This window comes from Pelodiscus sinensis, chromosome 28, assembly GCF_052426305.1.
Source record: "Pelodiscus sinensis isolate ZL-2025 chromosome 28, ASM5242630v1, whole genome shotgun sequence".
In the NCBI taxonomy this organism is placed as follows: Eukaryota; Metazoa; Chordata; order Testudines; family Trionychidae; genus Pelodiscus; species Pelodiscus sinensis.
Genome location: NC_143079.1, coordinates 6716715 through 6739027, shown reverse-complemented (window position 1 = coordinate 6739027; position 22313 = coordinate 6716715). Strand labels below are relative to the sequence as shown.

General features: G+C 51.5%; 1 protein-coding gene across 2 annotated transcripts; it reads left to right on the top strand.

Moving 5' to 3' along the window:
• The first annotated feature begins 15985 nt into the window (after positions 1–15985).
• On the top strand, positions 15986–22041 carry EGR3 (early growth response 3). Of its 2 annotated transcripts, XM_075910845.2 has the most exons (3): positions 16786–16926; positions 17914–18055; positions 18554–22041. In XM_075910845.2, the coding sequence occupies exon 3, from the start codon at positions 18562–18564 to the stop codon at positions 19558–19560; it is 999 nt and encodes a 332-aa protein (XP_075766960.1). In that variant the 5' UTR covers positions 16786–16926; positions 17914–18055; positions 18554–18561; the 3' UTR covers positions 19561–22041. The 2 variants fall into 2 exon arrangements, with proteins under 2 accessions (XP_075766959.1, XP_075766960.1); XM_075910844.2 differs by lacking the exon at positions 17914–18055 and having other exon boundaries at positions 15986–16926.
• Positions 22042–22313: the final 272 nt, after the last annotated feature.

The window sequence follows — 22313 nt, the reverse complement described above, 5'->3', positions numbered from 1 at the left end:
ACACGGCTGCTGTTGTCTGCATTGGAGAAATGAGGGCCTGGACTAATACCACATTATTACCATTGTGGCAGTCCTGTGAAAGGGGCAAATTATCCCGCGAGCCTCCTGCTTGAAAAAATAAAATAAAAACTTTTTATTGAAATAATTTGCAATAAAAAAAATGTCGGTGGGAAATACAAGAAGTTCCTTTGAAGCAAGTCAAGGTTCAACAAACAACGATGAGAGCCTCGCAAAACTTCAGTCAGCCCAGTCAGTGTTCCTTCCAATTTTTTCCATATGTGGATGGAATAAATTTTATGTGCAAAGGCATGTGCGGATGTGCACCACCAGTAGAAACACATGCTGCCAGTTGTGGACACTCTGCTCATCAGTTGGACGGCGCCTGAATCTCTCCCTTCTGGCCACCCAAGCGCTCAGCTTAGCAGGGAATACAGCTCCTCAGTTCTACGTGGAACAGATCTTGAGTCTTGGTGTCCCAGCCTTACTTCTTATCCTCAGCCATAACCTGTAATTAAACAGTCCCCCCGCCTCCGACTCCTACTGTGGATCCTGTCACATCCGTCAAAGGGATGAGAGCAAGGGAAAGAGGCTGCAGAGGAACCGGAGTTCACGGGTTCCTTCTTGGTGACAGGATACGGCGAGCTCCCCTCTGAACCCTAAGAAACCACTGTCTCCTGCTGACGCCCTCGCCACAAAAGAAATAAATCAGGACACAAGGGACGGGAAGAGTCCCCCAGAATCACAGAAGGCTGAGTTCTGCTCTCCCTGCCGGCTTGCAGCTCACGTTCCTGCCCCGTGGCTCTGTTATAACTCGCTGTGGGCCGACCACCGTCATTATAATCTTCCTTGTTCTGGTCACGGCACCTTCCACTCGATGCTTGCAAAGGGCTTTCCAGGTGTTAATGCAGAAAACTGCACTCCTCCCCCATGCAGCACACTGGCCTCCTCATGCGTGCTGGGGGGCTGACAGACTCCGACACCTCTTGGTTTGGGTGGCCAATGTGAGATGCCCTAGGGGACCAGGCTTTGCAGAGGGCAGAACACGCACGGCCCTTGTTGGATTCAAATGCCACTGAGGAGTCCAAGCACCCTCTGGAAATCAGGAGCAAAAAGTCCCCGACTAAGCTATTCAAAATCAGAAGTCATTTTTTAAGACACTGGCATATGTCCCTTGCCCGACAGGATGCAAGTCTGTGATGCCTCCAGGAATAAAACCCAGGAGACCTGGCTTCCAGCCCTGCACTTTAACCACTAAATTGTGCTCCCATATTTGTCAGGCAGCAGGATGCCCTCAGAAATTGCTGGGGTAGTTGTGCTTATTCCACATACTAAGTCATCTTTCCACACCGCAGTGGGCAAACTGGCTGGGCTTTTAAACATGTGTCTTTCTCCCTGTGTCTTTCCAACACCTCCCCGCTGATTTAGGAGCTGCTCTGTTTGGCTCTTTGCGGCACCGAGAAGAAATCTAATCTCCGGCCGTGTCCACTGAATGAAGGAAACTGAACGAGGAAGTCCCTCTGTCTGTGGTTTGTTAAGGGAACTTGGGTTCAGGTGGAGAAAAGGTATTGCACTTAACAGCCAGACAGATACACCGTGTATTTATTACAAAGTCAATCCGTAGCTTTAGAAACACCAAGTGACATTTTTGCTGTGAGTGTGATAGTGACGAAGGTTCCCATTTAGTACGGCCATTTGCACCATCATATCTGAACACCTTCCAGCCGTGCATTACGCAGCATGACTGACACCTGTCCCATGGGTTGTTCTCTCTCTTGTTCCCTCCCCTGGGGGACAGGAGTGTGTGCAGCAGGGGGTTAGGGTTGCCAGGTGTCTGGTTTTGAACTGGACAGGCCAGTATTTGAGCTTTCTGTTCGGGAAACAAATTCATAGACTGATAGACTTTAAGGTCAGAAGGGACCGGTTTGATCATCTAGTCTGACCCCCTGCACAGTGCAGGCCACAGAATCTCACCCACCCCTCCTAGAATAATCCTCTCACCTATATCTCAGATATTGAAGTCCTTAAATGATGGTTTAAAGACCCCAAGATGCAAAGAATCCTCCAGCAAGTGACCAGTGCCCCATGCTACAGAGGAAGGCGAAAAACCTCCAGGGCCTCTGCCAATCTACCCTGGAGGAAAATTCCTTCCCGACCCCAAATATGGTGATCAGCTGAACCCTGAGCTTGTGGGCAAGACTCACCAGCTAGACACCCAGGAAAAAGTTCTCTATAGTAACTCCTATCTTTCCACCATTGGCCTATTTACCACCGATAGTGAAAGGTCAGTTAGTTGCCAAGATCGTGTTATCCCATCAAACCATCCCCTTCATAAACCCATCTAGCTTAATCTTGAAGCCAGATAGGTTTTTTGCCCCCACTGCTTCCCTTGGAAGGTTGAGAAACTAGAAATGAGAAACTAGAACTGTCCGGTATTTTCTAAATAAGATGTAATGTAGATTGTGATGTAATGTCAAGTGTGTCCGGTATTTTTGTTGAAACCATCTGGCAACCCTAGGTTTGTTTGCGGGTTGTTTGCTTTTAGATGCCCACACCACCACACTTTTTGCTAAACAAGGATAGGCTGAAGTAGTACAGGCTTCACCTGGAGCAGGTGTTTAATGTACGTATACTAGGAATGACATGAGAGGACTCCAGGCATAGAAAACTAAACTGGCTCTTTACTGAGTTGTTACAGAGATGCTGCAAATGCAATTAGCATGCAAACCAGTTGCACACAGATTGGCCTCCCTGTGCCTCCTCCAAACTCTTCCTTCCTGCAACCTGGGCACTGCCCTCCAAGCCCCACAAAGGCACCCGCATCTTTCCTTGTGCCTGGTGGAGTCTCCTAATCCCGCTTTTCTGCCGATCCTATCGCTCGCCGTTTAAATGGGTGTAATGATGCCTCTTTTTTTACAGGCTTGCCAGTTCCTTCACCAGTGAGTCCAAGGGTGTGTCTACACAGCACCCTACACTCACAATAAGAGATGCAATTTGCGCTATACAAATTGCATCTCTTATTTTGAATCTATTTTGAAATTTGGCATGTCTACACTGCGCCAAATTTCGAAATAATGCGCTATGTCGAGCCATCCCTTAACCCTCGTGCAATGAGGTTTACCAGGATGGCGAAATACCGCGCCTGTTATTTCGAAAAATATTTTGAAATAATGGGCGGCTTGTGTAGACGTGGGGTAGCTATTTCGGAATATCCCAAAATAGCCGTGAAGTGTAGACATACCCCAATAAAGCTAAGGGAAGGGTGTGATTCTAACTGCAGCTTGCCCTGCAGCTACGTCAGTTGCATAGCTTACGTCGAAATTTTAATTCAGCTTTTGGCGCTGTCGACACAGCAGGAAGTCGAAGGAAGAGCACTCTTCCCCCGACTTCCCTTGCTCCTCGTGAAATGCGGGTTACCGGGAGTTGGAGTAAGAAGTCCTCCCGCTCAACGTTATTTCGAAATAACGGCTTGTTGTGTAGACGTGCATGATGTTATTTCGGAATAATGTCAGTTACTCCAAAATAACGCTGCTGTGTAGACGTCCCCCAGGTGTCCACCTCCTTGACTTCTCTTGCATACCGGTCAGGCCCTGTGGTGATGGCCCTCCCTCCAGTTTCACGTTCAGGCTGTTCTGGTGTTTACTGCAATGACTTCCCTGGCTTCCACGGCCCTGCTACCCACGCTGGTACTCTTGCGTGTCAGCGACTCAGGTGATAACATCTTGCGTTCCATGGGTTTCTTACCAGCAGCCTGCATTGCACACTAGCCTTGAAATCATTTTATTGTCACAGCATTTGGTCACATTTCTCTAGTCAAATCATGCTGTGTGTGATGGGGAGTGGGGGGGCTGCTTCTTGGGGTGCTGATAAAGCCACTGCTACTGACCTCCTTGCTCTCTGGGGCTTCTCACCACCCTGCCGTGGCTGGGGGAGAGCAGGAGATCTGGCCCAGCCGGATGGACCCCCGGGAAGCAGCCCCAAGGGGTCTTCTGGGACTGCCCCCCATCACACCGTGAATCTGTATTGTTAGAATACATTGCAGCTGGTTCCAGGAGACAGCTAAACATAAGAACATAAGAATGGCCATACTGAGTCACACCAAAGGTCCATCCAGGCCTGTATTCCACCTCCTGACAGCGCCAATGCCGGATCCCCAGAGGGAATGAACAGAACAGAAAACCATCAAGTGATCTCTCCCCTCGCCCATTCCCAGCTTCAGACAAATAGAAGCTGCTAAGGACACCATTTCTACCCATCCTGGCTAACAACCATGGATGGGCCTATCCTCCATGAATTTATCTAGCTCTTTTTTGAACCCTGTTAAAGTCCCAGTCTTCACAACATCCCCTGGCAAGGAGTTCCACAGGTTGACTGTGCATTGTGTGAAGAAATACCTCCTTTAGCTTGTTTTAAACTTGCTGCCTATTAATTTCATTTGGTGACCTTTAGTTCTTATGTTCTGGGAAGGAGTAAATAACTCTTCTTTGTTTACTTTCTCCTCATCAGTCATGATTTTATAGACTTCTATCATATCCCCCCATTAGCTGGAATCGAATCAGTTGTTGATCTGATAGTAGAGTTGCAAATATGGCAGTTGAATGGCTGGTAGCCTTTTTCTGCAGCCAATGTTCATTGGAAGTGTGTAGATTAAGTCATGTCACTGTTCTCCTCCTCTTCACTGAAAGGCCTTCTCTCCTCAGTCACTGCGTGTATTACTGCTTTTTTCTCCCTGAGGTAGATGCAGGATTGGAACATAAAGTGGGTCTGATTTCGACATAACTTACTCTGTAGCCTATAAACTGGGCATTGTTATTTCTGCCTTTTGTGTGGCTTTCCACAATATCGATACTAGACCAAGAAAGATGTGGACAAATTGGAAAAGAGCAACAAAAATTATTAAAGATCTAGAAAACATGAGCTACGAGGGAAGACTGAAAGAACCAGGCTTGTTTAGTTTAGAAAAGAGATGACAGAGAGGGGACACGATAGCGGTTTTCACGTATCTGAAAGAGAGTTACAAAGAGGAGGGAGAAAAATTGTTCTCTTTGGCCTCTGAGGACAGGACAAGAAGCAATGGGCTTAAACTTCAGCAAGGGAGGGTTAGGTTGGACATTAGGAAAAACTTCCTATTTGTCAGGGTGGTGAAACACTGGAATAAATTGCCCAGGGAGGTTGTGGAATCTCCACCTCTGGAGATATTTAACAGCACATTAGATAGACACCTGTCAGGGGTGATCTAGATCAGTGTTTCTCAACCAGTGGTATGAATACCCTTAGGGGTACTCAAGAGAAGTCTGGGGGGTACGTCAACACAACTGAAATTTGGAGAAAACTGAATTTTTGTTTTAAGTTTTACAGTGCTTTATTTATTTTGTGCTTTTTACACCCAAAAATTTCATCGCCCTCCTGGCTACAATGAAGTTGTTTACTCAAATGTGTTGCGATGGTAGAAAAAGATGTTGTGGGTCTGAAAACTATTGGTACTGGGGGTACTTTATAAAAAAAGGTTTAGAAACACTGATGGTGCTTGGTCCTGCCATGAAGGCAGGGGACTGGACTCTATGACGTCTCGAGGTCCCTTCCTGTTCTAGGGTGCTAGGATTCTATGATGGTATTCGTGGTCAGTCTGTCTCTATCCTGCTGCCTGAGTTCCTTTAGCTTGAGCCTGCATACTTGCTCTGCATTAGGGACTGTCATTATGTTCATCCTGGATAATTCAGCTGTCCTTGCTATTGGGAGGCATTTCTCTGCGGGGATCAGAGCTGTGTAAACTGGGCTCACGTGTCCCACAAGTGACCCTGTCTTTGGGCAGGGAATCTGTAAGGTCCCCAACGTTACATGTGGACGCCGGCGTTCTCAGTTCTGCAATGTAAGTATCTATTCACCCCTCGGCTGCTTGGTTTCAGGCAAAACACAGTCCATCTCTCTCGCTCTGTCTGGGGTCACAGCACACGTCAAATCCCTTTGTTAGCAGGTACAGTGTTTCAATCATTACTTCTGGCAATAGTGTTTCACTCATTTCTCTTCCATTTTACCCAAGTTGGTAAAAAAGCTTTTCTTTCTTTTTCACATCTTTGCCCCCGCCCCCTTCCCTGTCAGCTTTGTACACAGCCTAAATTTTTGTTTCCGCTGTTTCCATGCTTGTACAAGGCTTTTGGTCTGGAAATCTAACATTCCCAGGAGTTTAAGTCACTCCATGCCACTGGTTTGCTGTGTTTCTAGAAGCTGCTTTGTTTGCCTACTCTCTGCCGTGCTGTGGGGATTTCCAGACTACCACTGCCACCCCGATCCATGTTGCAGGCTGGTTATCAGTTTGAGAGAGGACTCGCTGCTTGTAAAACTCAATGGCCTCTTTATTGAGAGAATTATTGACAGAGATGCTGTGACTTCATCTCGTGTTCCAGCCACGTGCACCCAGACGGATGGCCTTGTGCCGCCTCCAAACTCTTCCCTGCCGCAACCTGTGCCCATCCTTCCAGGTTCCAAGCAGATTGCCACCGAAAGTGGTGAGGTTTGTGACGCTCCTCAATTCCCATGGGAATTTGCTCCCTCATCTCAAATCAGCCCCCAAGAAAGTCCTGTCCCGTTACTATGGGCTGCTGCTTCAAGTACCAAGGGAGTCAAAAGTCCCCTGCAGAGGTAGGCAAATTCTTGCTGCAGCATTAACATCTGAGCAGCAAAAGATGCCTCCAGGGAAGCATATCTGGGCATGTCCGTGGGGGGAGAGGGAGAAGCATGTGAGTCTGTCCCTGCATCTCGGTGTGTATGTGCGCACCATGGAAAATGGGTGCAGATGTGTCCTTGTGTCTTGGGAAGTGTGTGTCCGTGTGTTTAGGAAGCACGCGTCTGTCCAACCCCCTGATTCCTACCCGTCTGAGTGGCTTCTTTCTCGCCTTTGCTAACACAGTTGCTGCTGCCAGCCAGCTGCTAGTGCTGCCACCTTCAGGGATCATCCTTCGCAGCTACAGACAGAACTTTCACTCTGCAGCATTTCCTGGACCTGAAACTGAACTGGTTCTTGCCTCCCAGGCCGCTGCTCTGCTCCCAGGGCCTCTGCTGCCCCTGCCCGACAGAGTCAGCTGCTACTAAACACATGGTGCTGTCTTTTCCCTTTGAGATCCTGCACCGGGATGCTTGACAAGGGACCAGCCCATCTTCTGGATCCGAGGGCTCCTCTCCGGACCCAGACGAGTCAGGAACAAGGAGCCCATCGGTGATAAATCGGGAAAGTCAAGCTGCTGGCATGGAACAAGTGGACAGCTGGGGGAATAGAACATGACCGGCAATTTCATAGCCGGCCTCGTGTTTGGCTTCTTGTCCTGACATGCAGTGTTTGTTTGCACTGATGTGCCTGAGGTCATCATGGAATCAGGAGCGCAAATCACCCAAGCAGCAGAGGGCACGTTGTTTTCCTCTGGTAAATCGGGAGGGTCCTCCTGCAGCCCGGAACACGCCCTCTGTGTCGTGAGTCAGGGAAGATGCGCAGAACATCAGCTCCACGGGGCTGGGAGAGTCGGCTTGGGTAGCTGCACACCCTGGCAACAGGTTTCCAAGCAAACATGTCGCCTACAGCCAGAGTTTGGCCCTCAAATAGAAAGCAATAAATTTGTTGGTGGTATCACTCCCTGTCGCAGGGCGCGGGTGCAACAGCAGCTAAGCAGCCCCGGCACTCTCGGCTCCAATCAAGGGGACGGATTGAGGCTGATGGACAGGCCTGATGCCGGCCTGAGGACCGGTAAGACCTGCAGCCTGACGAGCCAAGGGCTATACGATCTGGGAAAGAGCCAGAAACAGGCAGCGAGGGAGGAAACTGGAAGGCTCCTAGATGAAGATTGATTCTGCCTGTGAAGACAGTATGCGGCTAGGCACGTGTGGCAGGACAAGCCATGGTGAATAAAGATACAGGCGCTGCACAACTCCGGGGTCCCTCCAAGCCTGATTTGGGAGGGCAACTGGGGCCCAGGAAAAGGGGCTGGCAGTGCGCCCCTGTCCACTTCCTTGAAATGACATTTGGGAATCATATAGCCCTAACATTTCTACGTGATTGTGTATGAAAGCGTGTTGTGCCCATCACTATGGTATCTGGGCACCTCCCAAAGCTACACATCGACTCAGTCACTAGGGTCATTAACAGCTGTCTGAATGAGGCCTCCAGACGTCCCAGGATACAGGTCTCGGTGGCCGCAGGCTCAGCCCATCAGGCAACAAAAGGTTGTTCCGTCCGTGTTTCATCTGACCGAACCTGGCAAAGTGCATTTCCCGTTAATCGGTGACCAGCTCCCCAAACCAACAGCTTGGTGTGTCACCTTGGACCCAGCACCCCGGGGATGTCAGGAAATGAGTCCTAGGGATGCTGGAGTGCGGCACAGCATTAGTTTGGAAATCCTACCGCCTGTCGGCCCAGATGCTCCAGAAGAAGGCGACGATCCAACACAGTCCCCCTCCCCAGTTATGCCGTGGGAACCTTGGCAGCTTGGCTCCGGACTGTGAGCACCCAGGAGGGATGGAAACGTGACGGAATCGCTTCAGAGCCTGAAGTGAAAAGCAAGAGCAATCGAGAGTGGCTGTCAGGAAGAGCCGGCATCCTCTGCCACCATGTCATTATAATCCTTTCGGGCGGCTCTCAGTCCCTGCCTCTCTCCCTGCTCTAAACAGAAACCTGCTGCAGCAGTTCAGGCAGGCAAGACACGCTTTCCCGGAGTTCAGACACACCCGAACTGCCCCCCTACAAGCCCTTTTCTTCCGCTCCCACCCCGATAGGATCCCATGGCTTGCAAAGTGAACAGTTTGGGGCCCTGAAAAATAAATACGCTCTATTGCCATGCCTACCGGGTGGTTTCTGGTGGCTTAAAAATTTGATTCGAATTCCTTTTTGACTTGTTCTCCTTTTCCCCTTCTCAAGGCAGCTTGGGGAGGGGGGGCAGGTTGTGTAGACTAGCGACTATCAAAGCAGCTGCTGCTAAACCTGGCCCAGAGTCAGCTGTCTTAGCAGGTGCACAATCAGTACAGAAGTTTAGGGCCCAAAGTCTCAGCATTCTGCGAACACAAGAGTCTGGCCTAGAATCCAAGCACCCTATTAATGATATAGATGTTCAGGGCCCGAGGTCTCAGCAATCGCCAGGGGTCCCCGTCTCGCAATATGGCAGTGCACAGCCATGTGCTAGAAATGCCCCCAAAAATTCAGGGCCATGATGGGAAGTTCACTACTGCAAACTTAAGAGCCACATTCAATGAGAAATAAGAATGCACCAGAGGACGGGAAGGAATCTTCGATTTCTGTCTCCAGAGACGTTGTTGACAGGGGCTCTTCTCTGTGAGTCCATAAGACGGATTGTTTCTCTGTAGAGAAGACCAGTCATGCTATTCTCTTTGTATGTACTTTTTAGTTGTTAGATGACAGACTAATTAGTTCCCCTTTTAACCCCCCAGCTGTGCTCTGTGAATAACCCTCTCTCCACGGCATCCTCTGCACCTGCGGGAGTTTCAGCAGAACAAGCAGCACATGAATCACCCTCATACCTTCCTGCACAGATCAACTTCTGCTAAAATTGCTGGGCAGCATCAGGTCGGACGGTCACAAGACCCCAAAAAAAGTTAGAGAACTCACATGTCAGCTGACAGCCAAAAGCCCACACAGCTCGGAGGTAAAGGTTATTAATATTCAAAGTTTGCATTTTCAGCGGGGGTGGCTGTCCCCATATATGCAGAATTTTGCACTTATTAGGCTAGACCCTTTCAGCGGGGGAATCACAAGGCGCTTTAAAATGATGAATTTAAAAAAAATGGTGTATCTAATTTCAAATCTATTTCAAAATAGCGTATTTTGAAATTTGGCACGACTACACAGCGCCAAATTTCAAAATTACAAGCTATTTCGAGACATCCCTTAGCCCTCGTAGAATGAGGGTTACCGGGGTGCCGAAATAGCTCGCCGGTTATTTTGAAAAATATTTCGAAATAACGGGAGGCTTGTGTAGATGCGGGGTAGCTATTTTGGGTTACCTCTGGTATCCCGAAAGAGCTGTGCCATGTAGACATACCCTGTGTCTCCGTTCCCCATCGGTACAATGGGAATTACAACACTTCCCTCCCTCCCAGAGATGCTGTGAGGCTAAACACATAATACAAGTCTCAGAGGGGTATCTATGTTAGTCTGTAATTTTAAAAACAGCAAGTAGCCCTGTGGCACCTTAGGGTGCGTCTACACTGCACCGTAAGTCGAAATAAGATATGCAATTGGAGCTACGCAAATTGTGTACCTTATTTCAATGTTATTCAAAATAACCCCCATACCTAGTGTGGTTCATTGTCTCACGTAGTAGCACTTAGACCACTTACAGCGAGAGATAAGAAGGGAGATCTAGAGCCTAAGCTTAAAAACCAGCTGGTTTTATAGCACAAGCTGTAGAGGCTCCTACACAAAGCTTCAAAGGACCCAGGTTCAAATTCCCCCAGTGGTGGTTATAAGAGCTGCTGTCTACACAGCACTTACTTTGAAATAACTCACTCTTCTGAAATGTCTCTTACTCCTCCTGGAGTGAGGTTTAGAGGGACGTCTGAATAGCAAGCCTGTCATATTTTGAAATAACAGGCGCGCTCAAAATATGTGGAACAGCTATTTCAGGGTACCTCTGGTATCCCGCCATAGCGCTGCCATGGAGACGTAGCCTTAGAGACTAACATGATTCTAAGGTGCCACAGGACTACTCGTTTTTTGCATGATATAAGGAATACGGTGGTGTTTGGGCAAGAGGGTAACATGATCCTTTCAACCCTGAGGTAACAAAGAGGAAAAACTAAGACACAGTCTGCAGCAGTGGCTTACCCAAGGCCTGCATGGCCTTCAAGTGACAACCACATATAGAACCCAGGGGTCCGGACTCTCCCTCCCTTCCTCTTCTCTAGTTAACCGTACTGCCACAGGTGGGTTTCCTAGGGCAACCAAATATTACGGGTAGTCAAATATCGAGTGACTAGTGATTGTGTAAGAGAGGGAAGGGTTGGGAAAGGAGGTTATTTTTCCAGTTTGTCCAGGGCAGTGAAGTTTCCTGGCACCACTGCTCCATCTGAGAAGTTTCTGAGCTTGATTAGATGCAGAGTGAGAGATTCTGTCAGGTTCTCTCTCCACGCTTGATGAACACCGAGAGTTTTCTGAACACAGAAGCAAATAATGTTTGGGGGCCTTTCAAGCATATGGACCAATGCTATTAAATTATTATTATTATATATTCGTATTACAGGAGGTTACAGCCAGTGTTGGGGGCCCTTTTTCCTAGCCATAAGAGAAGATCCCTGATCAAGGATCAGAATCAATGCCCTTCTTAGCTTTGCCGTAATTTCACATATATACTCGTTAGTGAAAATCTAAACAATCATAATGCTAAACAATGATTCTAAATTATCATAATTATACAAGTCTCTTTGATTCTCAAATATATTTGACAGTAAACACAAAGAAGTTGTCAGCAAATGAATGCGAAGCTGAAAAAAATATTTTTCATTTTCCCCCCTTTGCTGCTCCCCATACAACTGCAGCATTGGGACAGCCCTACAATGTATAATGGACTAGGAGTGGAGGAACAGCTGACAGACAAACCAGGTGGTATTTAAAAACAGTTCAGGAGTTTGGGGGTTGCATGTAGGGTTTTTTCCTCTTTTATTTAAACCTGGGCCTTCTCTGCCCAGAAAATTGCACCACTTTAAGTTATTCATTTAAGCCAATGTAAACTCCCATGTGGAGTTTCTGATTTCAGCTTCAAAATATCTTCTTACAAGTTATCTTCAACCAAAATAAGCGTGTCCACACGGGGATTTACACCAGTCATTTTAAATACACAGCTTAGGTTAAACTGCTGCAAGTTTCTTGTGTAAACAAGCCCTAATGACTCAGTAGGCTTTGAACAATGAAAACGCAGGCTTTATCAATCCAAAAAGAGTTTCCATATGTTCAGATTATTAGCGGGAAATATTTTTTTCTCTCTCAAGAACTCGGTGGTGGAGAACTCCAAGGCAAGGGGTGTAACTCGCACTGTGAAATGAGTTCACACAGTAGCTGATCCATTGCCCCATCACCCACTGAAGACTCATTGTCTCCCCGGCAGGTAACTACATTGGTTGGTACCATGTGGGAATCAAGCCAAAACTGGGGCTGGGCTGCCTGGCATTCAGGTGGATGCAGGGCTGGAACCTGCCTTTCACCATCTCGTAGGGTGAGGACCGCTGGGCCAGTGCCTGCTTGCTCCTGCACAGTAATTAGGAATGAAAGTCTCATCTGTGTCTGCCAATAAAATAAAGCAAACACTCAGCCCTCTACTATAAAATCCGGAGAAGCTTTTTATTGATATTTGTTATGATTCTGCCTTTGGCAGTGGAGGAGGGGAGACAATACAGGCACTGGAATCAAAGGGAAAGTCTTGCTCTGTACACCTCTTCCCACCTGTGTGCTTGCTAAGCAGGTCCCCCAGGGCTGGGAAGTAGGGGCGGGGGAGCAGCCCTGTTTGTATCTAATGTAGAACATACCTGGTGCATTCCAGACACCCCTTCCCTGTCCCCTGCTACATCCATCAGAAGACTCCGTAGGAACCAAAGTCATAAAATGCTGAGTCTGGAGGGGGTCACATTTTTTAGCAGACGTGAACGTAACCCACAGGCCAGTGTGTTATGTCAGCTCCCTCCGGGCACAGCGGTAGAGACTCCAAGATCCACACAGTCCTGTACCGCTAGCGAGTCCCTAGTCAAAGGTTTGACTCTCATGTTTGTAGTGCTGTAGGGATTGTACATAAAGGCTTTCCAGACACAACAGGGCCAAGGGATACATCTGGAGCAATACATCCCGGCTTGACAAAGCCCTGGCTGGGTTGATTTAGTTGGGATTGGTCCTGCCTTGGGCAGGGGGCTGGATTTGATGACCTCCTAAGGTCTCTTCCAGCTCTGTGATCTGGAACAACTCCAGATTTACCCCAGCGTCACTATCAGTCGACTGGTTTAAAGTCCTTCTTCCGAGGAGGTTTATAATCTAAATGGGACCGCTGAGATGCGCGGTATCATAATTCGGATAAAGGAAACAGCAAACTGCCTGGCCCTCTGCTCCATAGGGGCCGCAGGATCAGGCCATGGTCCCTGCAGGGAACGAAGCTGGAGGAGAATAGGATCTGCTCCCAGGACAGAGGGAAGCTAGGGTGTTTGGTGCCATTACTGGAGCCTAGCGGTAACCCCCCCAGCTACCTGCCTGCTGGCACCTGGCATGGCCTTCTACACTTTGGGGTGCTCAGTGAGACGACTCAGAAAAACTTTCCACCCCAGCTAGATCAACCGAGCCCCCCTGGTGCACGTGTGAAAAATCAGGAGGGGAAGGGAGAGGAACAGGCGCTGGGGTCATCAAGCAAAGCCCCCCACACTGGGGCTGTCCCTGTAAAATGGGGACATCTGGTCCCCCGCCTGCAGGTGGGTCTTTGGGGGGGAGAAAGGCCTGAAACGCCCCAACCCCTGTGCGCTGAGCGAGGGCCCTGCAGATGCCAGCAGTCCCGCTGGCTCGACCCCCCCTCCCCTGCCTGGCGCTGGGTGGGCCAGGCTGGGCTGGCTGCGGTCCGGGCGGTGCACACGGGCCCTGCAGGGGGCAGCGATCCAGCGCCCCCCCCCCCCTCCGGGCGGCTCCTTTAAAGGCTGCCAGTTCCGCTCGCTCGCTCTCCCCTTGCAGCGGGAGCCAGGGAACCGGAACCCCGGCTGCCATAGAAGGAGCTGGGGGTGGGGCCGGATCTGAGCCTTGTATGGAGCTTCCCCCGGGCTGCCTGCCCGGCCCGGCCTCCCCCCTCCCCGCCTGGCTGCAGCGGGGCCGCTGGCTGAGCTGGATCCGGGGTGGGGGGGGTCCCAGGGCAGGCCCCTAAGGGGACCCCTCCCCACGGCCAGCTGGGGTCTCCTGCCCCCTCCGATGCCAGCAGCAAATGGGGAGCCCCCTGCGATGCAGGCGGGGGTCCCTCTCCCAGGGCAAACCCCTCCTGCGGGTAGGACCCCGCCGAGCTCCCGCGCACGCCTGGGAGGGGGGGGGCAGAGTGAAGCGCCCCCCCAAAGGCAAGGCTGCACCCTCTTCCACTAGCAAACATCGCAAGGGCCTTGCCCGGGTGCGCTCCCCAAGAGCCGTGTCCCCTTAGCCCCGGCCGCCTCTTCTGCGCTGGGTGTGTCCAGCCGGCAGCAAAGCGAGGTCTTGCTCCAGGCGTCCTGGAAATGCAAAGCAGTAACAATGAGGCGTCTGATGGGAACAGATTTGCTGCCCCGTGGAACAGTTGTGGGGTCACCCTGAGGCACCTCCCCCCTCACTGAAACAGCCCGTGAGACAAGCTACCCCCCAGGTGTGACATGGAGTATCCCCCCACACACGCACGTGAAAATAATGGTGCATATACACCCCCACCCTCTCCCCCAAGCGTTCCAAGCTACATTGCATTCCCTATACACACACCCAAAAAAAACCCCTTTTTGGGAAGATACAGGCCCGCCCCAGGAGTGCAATTCAGGGCTTCCACAAAAAAAATCAGGTATCTAAAGAGGCGCAATCAGCCCCCTCCCGCGCGCGCACACACACACCCCTTCCCTCCAGATTCCCCCCTTCAATGCAAAAATCGTGGCAGCCTCAGCTTCCAGATTCCAGCCTCCTGGATTTCACTCGCATTGCAAAGCTGGCCCTGCAGGAATTGGGTAAGCGGAGCGGTTGCAACATCGAATTTTTCCATAGGCTTGCTGTATAACTCGGAGGGGTTTATGTAAAGATAGCATCAGCTGGCACACTTAGCACGAAACCACCTAATTACCGACGCCTGGGAAGTGCCAAACTTTAAAGGGGGAGGGGAGGCTACAAAATCACAGGCGATCAACGGGTGTAACCAGCTTTCCGTGTTGCAAAGCGCTCCTCTGCATAATAGCACGCAGGGCTGTGCAAGGGCTCCTGGATGCAAATGAATGGTCTTCTGCTCCCGGTGATGAGCGTGAAAACACATTGCAAGTGGGCCCAGACTTCTGCGCGTTCAGCCCCTTTAAGCCAGATGTCTCAAACGGTGCGCTCCCCCCAAACAGTTCGCTGCCTGGCACTGCGCGCTAGCACCTCCGTAGCTCCCCTTTCCCGGGTCCCTTGGAAATTAGATGATTTTCCTGGGGCCAGTTTTGCTTTCCACGTTGCGTGTGCGCAAAGACCAACATGAAGCCTCTAGTTCAGGGGTGGGGAACCTAAGGCCCGGGGGCCGGATGCGGCCCCTGGCTTGCCTGGATCCGCCCTAAAGGCTTAGGGGCCCTCCAGCATTGGGGAGCCCGAATTGACGCTCTAGCCCCACTGCAGGGCTGGATCACACAAAATCTACTAGTCTGTCCCCCCCCTCCCCACCATCCCCCCTCCCCCCACAAGATCTGTGGGAGGGGACTGTGAGGAGTGTCTTTCTGCTTCTCAGACAGGGGCCCCATCACTTAAGGGGGGTTTGTTTGTTTTTGTTTTCTCACCTGTGTGGACGCCCGCATCGATTTTCTGTGGGTCACTAGCCCTCGACCCAAAAAAGGTTCCCCACCCCTGCAATAGTTCCTCCATCCTGGTTCGGACCACCCCCTCCACACCTGCCTATCTTAAGGTGGGGGATGCATGGAGGTGACATGGAACTGTGAATACTAAGTAATATGGGAATATGTCCCCAAACCACAGTGTAACTTTGCATACAAGCGTTTGTTTGTGCGGGGAGGGTTCAAGCTATGCACTGGCCTTAGATCCTATTTAGCTTTCCAGATGTGCCTCGACCCCTTACGGTGTTACAGCCCAGATGTGCAGCTAGTACGCGACAATCCGCGCCACCTGCGTTTAAAACACGTTTTGCTTTGAAATATACACTCCCGTGGCATCATTGCACGAACCTGGCTCATTTCTTTGGCCCTCACCTTTGGGCAGGGGGCGCCAACCGGGGCTGGGCACGGGTCAGTGTGGGGGGGAGGGGGGAGCTAGCTTGCTTTTCGCCTTGCCAAAGTAATTGCGAAGTCGCCTCAAAGTCAGGAAGGGCGCGCTGTGTCTTTTGAAAAGGTCCCCAGGGGCTGCCGGGTGGAAGAGGGTGCCACACACCAGCCATCGCTGTCGGATCTGTCCCCGGGTGAGGCAGGGCAGCCTGCAGCACAGACGGGCTTTCATGGGGTCTGGGGGCAGAGAAAGAGCCTTTTTCGCGCACCCGGGCGCTTTCAAAATCGTGCGCTGGGTCCGTGGCTTTGCCTCGCAGGCGCAGCGCCGCATTGGCTGAGGGCTCTGCTTCCTGCTTTCTAGTTTTCCATTGTGAGGAGCTTCCATTGTGACGTCTCGCCCTCGGCTGGGCTTTGTCTGTCCATATATGGGCAGCTACGTCACGGAGCTTTCCAGTGCCTCACATAAATAGGCTGTGGAGTTCCCTGGCTGAACATTTGGGCAGCAGTGAGGGAACCTGCTCGCAGGCGAGGGGGACAGAGGCAGAGCGAGAGAGGAAAGGAGGGGGGGAGGGATCAAACACCCCCCCACTACCAGCTTCTACAACCATCGGCAAGACAGACCGCCCCTCCCCTTGGAGGAAACACCACCAAGGACCCGCTGAGGATTGTAACCCCCTCCCTTGGCCCCCTCCTCCGCAAAACCGCCCCCCTCAACTCCCCCGCCTCCCCCCTCCCCCACCCCAACTTTTCTCTTGCATGATTCCCCTTGCACGGATTTGCCACTCGGATCGGATGCCGTTTCCCGGGGAGCTGCGCTCGGAGCCACGTTGAACCGGCCTCGCCTCCCCAGTGCTATGACCGGCAAACTGGTGGAGAAGCTGCCGGGGACCATGAACACTTTGATGAACCCGTTGCCTGACAATCTGTACCCCGAGGAGATCCCCAACTCTCTGAACCTCTTCTCCGGCAGCAGCGAGTCGGTGGCTCATTACAACCAGATGGCTGCAGGTGAGGGAAAGGGAGGCAGGGGGAGGATGGGAGGGGAGGGGGAGGACGCGTGCTGTGGTGTGTGTGGGGAGGGGGGTGATGGAGAAGGGAAAGGAGCCGGTGGGGCTGGAAATCTTTCTCCCACCCACCCCCTCCCCACCCAGCCCCTTCTCTCTGCGCGTCTCTATGCCAGCGCTGTCTCCGCAGCGGCGGGGCTTTTCCCTCAGCTGCTCGGGGCTCTGGTGGGGTGTGGAAGCCGCCAGGCAGAGAGGTGGAAGGTACGCTGCCGGGGCCAGATCTCTGGGGGTCCGGGAGGGGCGTGCGGGAGGGTGCAGGTTCGAAGCCCCCCACCCAGGAGCTGGTCAAAGCCATGGATGCTCGCTTCCCTCGGAGAGGGCTTGTGTGTTTATTACATGTGCGTGTGCTCCTGCAATGTGGCTCTGCGTGTGCTCTCGGCGTCTCTCCCTCCGTGTCTGTGTCTGGAGCTAGAGACCTGCTGTGTCTATTCCGGGGGGCGGGGGGCCGTTCAATCCGGGGTGCGCTGCGTTGAGCTCGGGGAGAAAGGATCCGGCGCAGACTTTTTGGATTCGGATTGGGGCCAGACGGGTATAGGGCGTGGGGGGGGGGGTGAACTCTGCTCTCCACGAGGGGGATGCAGCAGGAGTGATGGGGATGGTGCTTTGGGGGCAGGAGGAGAAGGGGGAAACCCGGGGGGAGACAGGTGAGGCAGAGAAGCGATGGCTCCGCTCTCCCCCTCCCCCCTGTCCCTCTCCCGGGCCAGGAGTACTTGGGTGCCGCTGAAGTTGCCCCGGCTGCTGCTGCTCTGATTTCTTCTGACTCCAATTCTTGGGGGAGGGGGTCCGATCCGCTTTGCCCCCGCCGCCGCCTTTGCATCCCTCCGGCCCCGGATCCGAAGCGCGGCGGCTCTCGCGTGGTGCCTGTTCAAGCCGGTGCCGGGCTGCCCTCTCTAAAACTCCCTTGTATCTCTCCTACCTGGGCTGGACGCAGAACACACGGCGAGTTTGTAAAGCGCCTGGTGGCACTGGCCGGATACGGGTCCTTGGAGTCCCCTGCTGGGGTGGCAAAGCCCCTGGACACCAGTAGAGAGACCAGGTCGCTCTTGGCAGCCTCAGCCTACCTGTAACTTCAGGTACCTGCTTCCTCCTGCCCCACCTTGCAGGGCTGCTCCCTGGGCCGTAGCCGACAACACGCCGCGGGTCTCCAGTCCGCGCGCGTGGGGCTGTCGCACCTTAGGCTGTCTGTCTTCGTGGAGCTGTCTCGTGCGTGGCTGTGTGGCCGTGTCCCCGCGATCGGGGTGTGTGAGTCCCCCTGGGGAGGGGCTGGTGTGTGAACCCAGGGGGTGCGCGCGCGTGTGTGTCCAGGCCTGACCGAAAGTCCCCATGGGTGGATGTGTGTGCGCCATGCACGGCTAAGCTGCTGTTCCGTTTTCCTGCTTCTTCCCGGCGGTTTGGGGATGGAGCCGCAGTCCTAGGGGAAGGCCCTTCGCCTGGGAACTTCTCGCCCCTCCCCAGACCCCGGTTTCCCTACGGCCCTGTCCGAACTAGCCCCCCTCCCCCTCCCCATGGTTGCCTGCTCCCCTCTCGGACGCGCCTTGGTTACTCACCCCGCTTCTCTTTCCTTCCGGCAGATAATGTTATGGATATTGGATTAGCGAACGAAAAGACCAGCCAGGAGCTGTCGTCCTATTCGGGCAGTTTCCAGCCCGCCCCTGGCAACAAGACTGTGACCTACCTGGGGAAATTCGCCTTCGATTCCCCGTCCAACTGGTGTCAGGATAACATCATCAGCCTCATGAGCGCGGGGATCCTGGGGGTGCCGCCTTCCTCCAGCGCCATCACCAGCACCCAGAACTCCGCCGCCAGCATGGTGCAGAACCAGGGCGAGGTGGACCAGATGTACCCCGCGCTGCCCCCGTATTCCACCTGCAGTGACCTCTACTCGGAGCCAGTCTCCTTCCACGACCCCCAAGGCAACCCCGGCCTCACCTATTCCCCCCAGGATTACCAAACCGCCAAGCCCGGCTTGGACAGTAACCTCTTCCCCATGATCCCAGACTATAACCTCTACCACCACCCCAACGACATGGGCGCCCTTCCGGAGCACAAGCCCTTCCAAAGCCTGGATCCCATCCGAGTCAACCCTCCCCCCATCACCCCGCTGGAGACCATCAAAGCCTTCAAGGACAAACAGATCCACCCCAGCTTCGGCAGCCTCCAGCAGCCGCCCCTCACCCTCAAGCCCATCCGGCCCCGCAAGTACCCCAACCGGCCCAGCAAAACCCCGCTCCACGAGCGCCCCCACGCCTGCCCGGCCGAGGGCTGCGACCGGCGCTTCTCCAGGTCGGACGAACTCACCCGACACCTGCGGATCCACACGGGCCACAAGCCCTTCCAGTGCCGCATCTGCATGCGGAGCTTCAGCCGCAGCGACCACCTCACCACCCACATCCGCACCCACACGGGCGAGAAGCCCTTCGCCTGCGAGTTCTGCGGGCGCAAGTTTGCGCGCAGCGACGAGCGCAAGCGGCACGCCAAGATCCACCTGAAGCAGAAGGAGAAGAAGGCCGAGAAGGGCTCCTCCGCCTCCTCCTCGCCGCCCGTGTCCTTGGCCCCGGTGGTCACCACCTGCGCGTGAAGCCCCCCGCCCCGACCCCCGGCCCTAGTGCCTCCCAATGGCTGCCTTTAGCAAACGCGCACCGACGGGGACCCCTCGCCAAGAGACAGTGCGTGCGCCTCCCCTCCTGTCCCCGCTTCACCGCGGTGGGGACTTCGCTTTCCATCGGATCGTCTTGATCCGAATCGGCTGCGGGAAAGGGGGGACCCGACCCCACCCCGGAGCTGGGGGGGCCGGGCGAGGGGTTGCAGGGCTGTGGAAAGGCATGCGGTGCCAGCGAGGGTGGTGGTGACGGCTGCGGGGGAAGCGCCCCCCTCTCCAAATACGCGCACCCCATTCCTCCCCCCCCTCCCCGCTGCTCATTGGAGGTGGTGGAGGGGCACCAAAGCGCAGTGCTTGCTGCCCGTTGAGACTGTGCATCCCTGTGTGTGTCTGTGACTCCGAGTTGAACTGGGCTGCTTCGATCTCCAACCACCCCCAAAGGACTCTGGCGCATGGAGAGAACCCAGCCGCCTCCTGGACGCAGGCGGGGACCTTGGGTATCTTTGGCACGGGTGGCCTTCCATCTGATCTCAGTGTTTCTTACAGAAATGCCTAGGATGCTGCTGCTGCTTCTGGTCTCCCGGCCCCCCTCTTGGAGCCTCTGCCTTGATGGTTTTCCTGGTCTCTTCACTACTGGTCTTCGAGGCACTTTCTCTGATGTGCTGGAGAAGGGATATGGCTTTTGGGATCAGCTCTTGGCTGCTCCAGATTTATCTTCATGCGGTTTATTATTTAAACCGATTTCCTTTGCGGGTTCATCCCCTGTCTCCTTTCCTCCCACCTCTTCCACCCATGCGTCCTCCCTTCTGGAAGGAAGAAAGGAAGAAAGAAAGAGGCAACCCCCCACCCCTTAAATTTCACCATTTCACTCCACTTGGTGTTTTATTTCATGTCACATTTAGTAAGAAAAACCTTGGGAAGAGGGAGGAGAAACATCTTTTCCCCCTTCCATCTGGCTGAAAAGAGGTTGTTGCCATTTCTGTTCTTGTTACCATCTCGACAGCAGTTCTGAATTAAAATATAATAATAAAAATATATACAGTATGTATTTGTTAATGTCACTATTGGCTTTCTAGTACAGTACCGACCATATATAAAGGTATATCAGTATTTACAGCTTTAATGTTTAATTTTTGGAGAAGAGAAAATAACTGTGAGGAGTAAAATAGTCACTCCAAACTTTCCTCCAGAGGGAAGATGGGGGATTTGTATTCAACTAAAATCCTCTTTTATCACACCCAAATCCACCTCCCAGTTGTCCTCTGTAAGCAGCTCTGAATGTACGGGCTCAATTGAACCCTTAGAAAGAGGGAGCTAGTAGGGCTGCTTAGCAGCTTTCATCAAAGATCTGACTGAATGTACTGTTGTTACCTATTCAATCTTTTCCCCCTATGGCTAGTATACTGTTCGGGTGGGGGAGGGCAGGGGCAGTAATTAAGTTTACAGGATGTCTGATTTAAAGTCACTTTATGCATCTTTTCCCCCCTTTATTATATTTTGTTCAAAGCACCATTTTTCTGTGGTGGATTTAAAAGGACTAGCTATCTAGATCTTTCAAAAGAAACTAAAAGGGGCGTGGGTTGTGAATTTCCAGGTACTCCTAGCTTACTCTGGGTTGACAATATAATGTTGGAGGGGGGGGAAGGGTAAGGCTGATTTAACATATTTTCAGCAGAAGGGAAATTCTTTACAGAAATGCAGAAAACAGTATTTTGCTGAATACTTTTTATAATGTGAGATATTTTTATTTTATTTGGTCACTTAAAAACACAGGGAGGAGAAATCAGTTAACCCTCAATATTATTTTTTTTTCTTTCTCCTTCTGGTATGTGCATGTCACTGCATGCCTGCTCTGATTTTTTCTTCTTTTGTTTTAATAAAACTGTGCTCAGACATTTAAGCTAAACTAAGCAAAAATAATTATTTAAAAAATATTTGTTGCCAAAAGGTTGTGCTATTCAGGTTTGATGTCTGCATGTGATCTTTTTTTCTAATAAAAAAAACAAAAACAAAATCAAAACAAAAACCATACAAAATAAAGGAGAAGAGGAAAAAATGCAGTCTAATTTATGTGAACTGAAAGGAGCAAAAAAAAAAAAATCAGGTTTAACCATGCAAACCTAAGGGAATGATATTTTTGAAAGACTTTTGTATAAAGTTGAGTACTTAGAGAAAAAAAAAAGACCTACCAGATGTAATATATTTTGTGGATGTTTTTATTTCTTGGATTTATAGTACCTTATACTAAGGTTAAAAAATATGCTTGATATTGTGAAAAGGTGATAATTTTCACACACATTTCATTTGCTCATTTGTCACGTTGTAATGCAAATATGATAGTTAATGCATACAGCATTTTTAAGGAAAAAATCAGAAATATTGAACTGATGTATTGTTGTACCATTTGCACTGTGAGCAAATGCTAATGCAGTAAATATATTGTGTTTGCTGACAATCAAATCCTGTAGTAAATATCTTTATTTTATCTTTCTCTAAAAATATATAATACATTCCTAGTCTGAGAAAAGCTCTAATATGTAAATAACATGTTAAAATGGCTTGCTTGAAATGAGTAGGATGTGAGGCATTGTACATCTCTACAGATCTTTTCTGGAATTTGTTTGTAATCTTTTCTAGTCATTCTGGAATGATTTTTTTTAAATAACCTGGCCTTTTACCAATCCCATCTTCTTCCAATTCGGTTTACGGTGCTAAAATGGTCAGAACAGGAA